Source organism: Mauremys reevesii, linkage group 1, assembly GCF_016161935.1.
Source record: "Mauremys reevesii isolate NIE-2019 linkage group 1, ASM1616193v1, whole genome shotgun sequence".
Taxonomy (NCBI): domain Eukaryota; kingdom Metazoa; phylum Chordata; order Testudines; family Geoemydidae; genus Mauremys; species Mauremys reevesii.
This window is the reverse complement of record NC_052623.1, coordinates 10,189,970-10,194,300: the sequence shown is the minus strand read 5'-3', so window position 1 is coordinate 10,194,300 and position 4,331 is coordinate 10,189,970. Positions and strand designations below refer to the sequence as shown.

General features: G+C 47.8%; 1 protein-coding gene across 1 annotated transcript; it reads left to right on the top strand.

Annotated features, from left to right (window-relative positions):
- The first annotated feature begins 2,334 nt into the window (after positions 1–2,334).
- On the top strand, positions 2,335–3,273 carry LOC120395388 (olfactory receptor 51G2-like). Its single transcript, XM_039519753.1, has one exon. The coding sequence runs from the start codon at positions 2,335–2,337 to the stop codon at positions 3,271–3,273; it is 939 nt and encodes a 312-aa protein (XP_039375687.1).
- Positions 3,274–4,331: the final 1,058 nt, after the last annotated feature.

Sequence of the window (4,331 nt, the reverse complement as noted above, 5' to 3'; positions counted from 1 at the left end):
CTTACTACTCTGATAAGAGGCTGGTTCCTTGATCTTTTTCACTCCGGATGAAATTGAAAAACTGACTAAACAAAGGAAAACTTCCCTCCTTCCTTTCGAAACATCTTGTTCCCCCATTGGTTCCTCTGGTCAGGTGTCAGCTAGGCTAGGTGAACTTCCTAACCCTTTACAGGTAAAAGAGGCATTAACCCTTAACTATCTGTTTATGACAGGGCCTTAAAAACCTCTATGGATGGAGATTCCACCACTCTCCCAGGTAACCCATTCCACTGCTTCTCCGCCCTACTAGTGAAATAGTGCTTCCTAATATCCAGCCTAGATCTCCCCCACTGCAACCTGAGACCATTGCTCCTTGTTCTGTCATCTGCCACCACTGAGAACAGCCGAGCTCCATCCTCTTTGGAACCCCCCTCCCAGGTACTTGTTGAAGGCTGCTATCAAATCCCCCCTCAGTCTTCTCTCCTGCAAACTAAATAACCCCAGGTCCCTCAGCCTCTCCTCTTAAGTCATGTGCCCCAGCCCCCTGATCATTTTCAGTGCTCTCTGCTGGAATCTCTCCAATTTGTCCACATCCCTTCTGTAGTGGGGGACCCAAAACTGGACCCAATACTCCAGATGTAGCCTCACCAGTGCCAAATAGAGGGGAATAATCACTTCCCTCGACCTGCTCACAATGCTCCTACTAGAAGCAGCAAAGAGTCCTGTGGCTCTGATACAATGCTCCTACTAATGCACCTCAATACGCCGTTAGCTTTCTTGGCAACAAGGGCACACGGCTGACTCATATCCAGCTTCTCATCCACTGTAATTCCCAGGTCTTTTCTGCAGAACTGCTGTTTAGCCAGGGAGTCCCCAGCCTGTAGCAGTTCGTGGGATTCTTCCATCCTAAGTGCAGGACTCTGCACTTGTCCCTGTTGAACCTCATCAGATTTTTTTTGGCCCAATCCTCCAATTTGTCTAGGTCCCTCTGGACCCTATCCCTACCCTCTAGTATATCTATCTCTCCCCCCAGCTTAGTGTCATCTGTGAACTTGCTGAGGGTGTGATCCATCCCATCATCCAGATCATTAATAAAGATGTTGAATAGTTGTATGATACTGTCTCCTGGTAACTAACAAGAAGCTGTTTCTAATCAGAGTCATGAACACAATCCCTCTGCAACACCCATGCAAGACTTTCCAAAAAGTCCGGAGAAAAACACCACTGCTCTGTGTTTGAGCAAAGAGTGGAGCAGAGGTGCAGGAAAGGGCAGGGTAATAGCGATTTTGTGTAATTTTCACCATTAGCTGTTACACGAGCATGGCTGAAGTAACTTGCACACTGAAGAGGATATTAGTGGAAACCTAGTGTTTGTGGTGCCAACCACTTCCCCGCCCAGATGAAGTAACTGTCCATGTCAGCTTTTATCTTTGCAGATAGCTACAGACCCTTCCACGGGGAGAGGGAGCAGTTCCTGTGAGGATGAAGAGAAACCTGTAGGATGATCAAACTTTCTCTATTCAGTCAACATTGGCCAGACAAAGCACTTTAGCTTCTCCTGGAGAGATTCTTGGGGGTCAGAGTGTATCACTGGGAGAATTTGAAAATAATTTTATATAAATATATATATATAATGCAACATGTTAATAACTATCCTTAATGCAACAGAGATAAATATAATCACCATTTTCACCATGCACTTTATACAATGGCCACACTCAGAAGTGGAGGGCCAGAAAGAGTTTCTGTGCGAAGATCATAATTGTAAAATCACACAGTGCCCAAGTAGGCTGCGAAACTCCCAGCCACAAGCTATCAATGGGGCTAAGAACCCAGCAGGATTCAAAGAAGTACTGGATGTTTATATGGGTAACCAAAAAATCCAATTACACAAGTGAGGGCTTTTCTAAAAACTCTTAGGGGTCCGTGGACAGACCATCCTGTTGCTCCCAGGATTCCCAGCTGAGTGTAGACCAGGCCTTAGAATGGCTCTAAACATTCCAGATTTACACCACAAAGTATCTGTAACTAGTGGGTGCCAGAAGAAACATTTGGAGCAGGTTATCTCATAGCTACCTATTGCAGGAGTCCTTCCACCCTCCTCTGAAGCATGTGGAACTGGGCAGTGGATACTGGGCTAGATGGACTGAAGGTCTGATCCAGTCTGGCAATGCCTATCTTGCTATTGGTGGTGTAAATCCAATACTTTGTTTTTGCTGATTTTTCATCATCTCCTGGGAGTCTCCAGACTTGTAGTGAGAGCAGAAAGATGTCTCATTAAATATCATCAAGTTTCTTGTTCTTTTTCCTTTCAGGAAGGAAAGTTCAAAACGCCTTGGATCTGAACAGTACATTATGTCAGCTGTCAATTACACCAAATTCAACTCTGCAGTGTTCCTTCTCACTGGGATACCTGGGCAGGAAGACATCCAAAATCTCTGGATACCTGTCCCCTTGTTCTTAATTTATGTTATTTCAATATTAGGAAATTCAGTCATTCTGTTCATTATAAAAACAGATCCAAGCCTCCATGAGCCCATGTACATTTTCCTTTCCATGTTGGCCGTCACAGACCTTGGCTTATTGATAGCCACAATACCGACAATACTGGGCATATTCTTGTTTAACTCCAGGGAGATCAGCTTTGATGCCTGTTTTGCCCAGCTGTTCTTTATCCAGTCACTTCAATGCATTGAATCCTCCGTGCTCTTGTTGATGGCCTTTGACCGCTTTGTCGCGATCCGAGACCCGCTGAGATATGCCTCCATCTTAACTCTGCCAAGAATAGCCAAGATGGGACTGGTGTGTGTGCTAAGAGGGGTGGCTGTGATACTCCCACTCCCCCTACTCGTGAAGAGGTTCCAATATTGTCGAACCAATGTCCTCTCCCATGCCTACTGCCTGCACATGGAGGTCATGACAATGGCATGTGCAGACATCACAGTCAACAACATTTATGGCTTGTTTATTACAGTCCTAACGGTGGGGTTGGACTGGCTGCTCATCTTCCTCTCTTATGTGATGATCCTCAAAACAGTGCTGAGCATCGCGTCCCACACAGAGTTCCTCAGGGCCCTGAACACCTGCGTCTCCCACCTCTGTGCCGTCCTGCTCTTCTACACGCCGGAGTTCAGCCTGACTTTGATACACAGATTCGGGAATGGCTCTTCTCCCTTGCTTCAGATTGTCCTGGGCTATATCTACCTTCTGGTTCCTCCTCTGATGAACCCAATTGTGTACAGCGTGAAAAGCAAACACCTTCGTTCGAGGATAATCAGGGTGTTCGTGAAGTGAAGGGTCAATTTAGCACCCCGCCCCAGTGCTGGTAGCATATGAAACAAGAAACACAGGACCTGGTGACTTATTCCATCCTGGACCCTTAAATCTGTAATGACATGAGCTACTGATCTACACTTTGTATAGACAGATTCAGATGGGGTCTAAGGCCTGAAGCAATGGTATAGGGGTTATTTCCACCCTGTGTTGAGGGAGGACAGGGCACTGGGGGATGGAGACCAAGGCAGGCAGCAGCATTTACAAAGTGACTGTGTTCGTGGAGAGCCAGGGGACTGGTAGGATGTTGGCCCATAAAGAGCCATATCGGTGGCTGCTCCAACCTCAGAAATCCTGTCAATACTCTCAATAAAGAGAAGGGACGTGGATGTTGTTTCCCATTACACCTGGCCTATCATTGTCCCATCTGTGGTTAAACATCCATAGGCCATGAAAAAAGCTGCAGAGCTGTTCTGCAGTCACACCCCTGGCCCTTCCCGAGCGCTCTGGGTGCTGTGTGATCCATGGGGGCTGCACCAGCTGGGGACAGGGGCTATTCAAGGGGCACAGACACCCACCCTTCCCCCACACCCTCAGCCAGGTGCTTGTAACTGAGGCATGTCAGAGACATCATTATTGCAGGAGTCACAAGAGAAGCCATTTAGATAGCCCCGCCACTACCACCACTGGTGTCTCTGCACACAGCACACCCGCAGAGCTCACTCCACATGGAAGCAGAGCAGAGCTGGCTGTATGAGTCAGAGTCTGACCCACAGGTGTTCTGACAAGAGACTCAGGCCCATATTCCTCTCCCCTCCATTTCTGCTGCCCCAGCAATTCAAAGGGGTAGAACAGAGTCAAAACGATCTCCTGTCCCAGTCCAGCCCATTCAGGGTAGGGTGACAACCTTCTCAAAACGAATTAGGAAGACAGATTCAGGAGTCCCGCCCCTCCATGGCCTCACCCCTGGCCCTCTTCTTCCCTGTGAACTCCCACCTCCTGCTCCTTCACTTATGCCAAGCCCCACTCAGTGACCAGGCTGGATGTCAGAGCCTGGCCATGGTAAAAGAAGCCCAGGG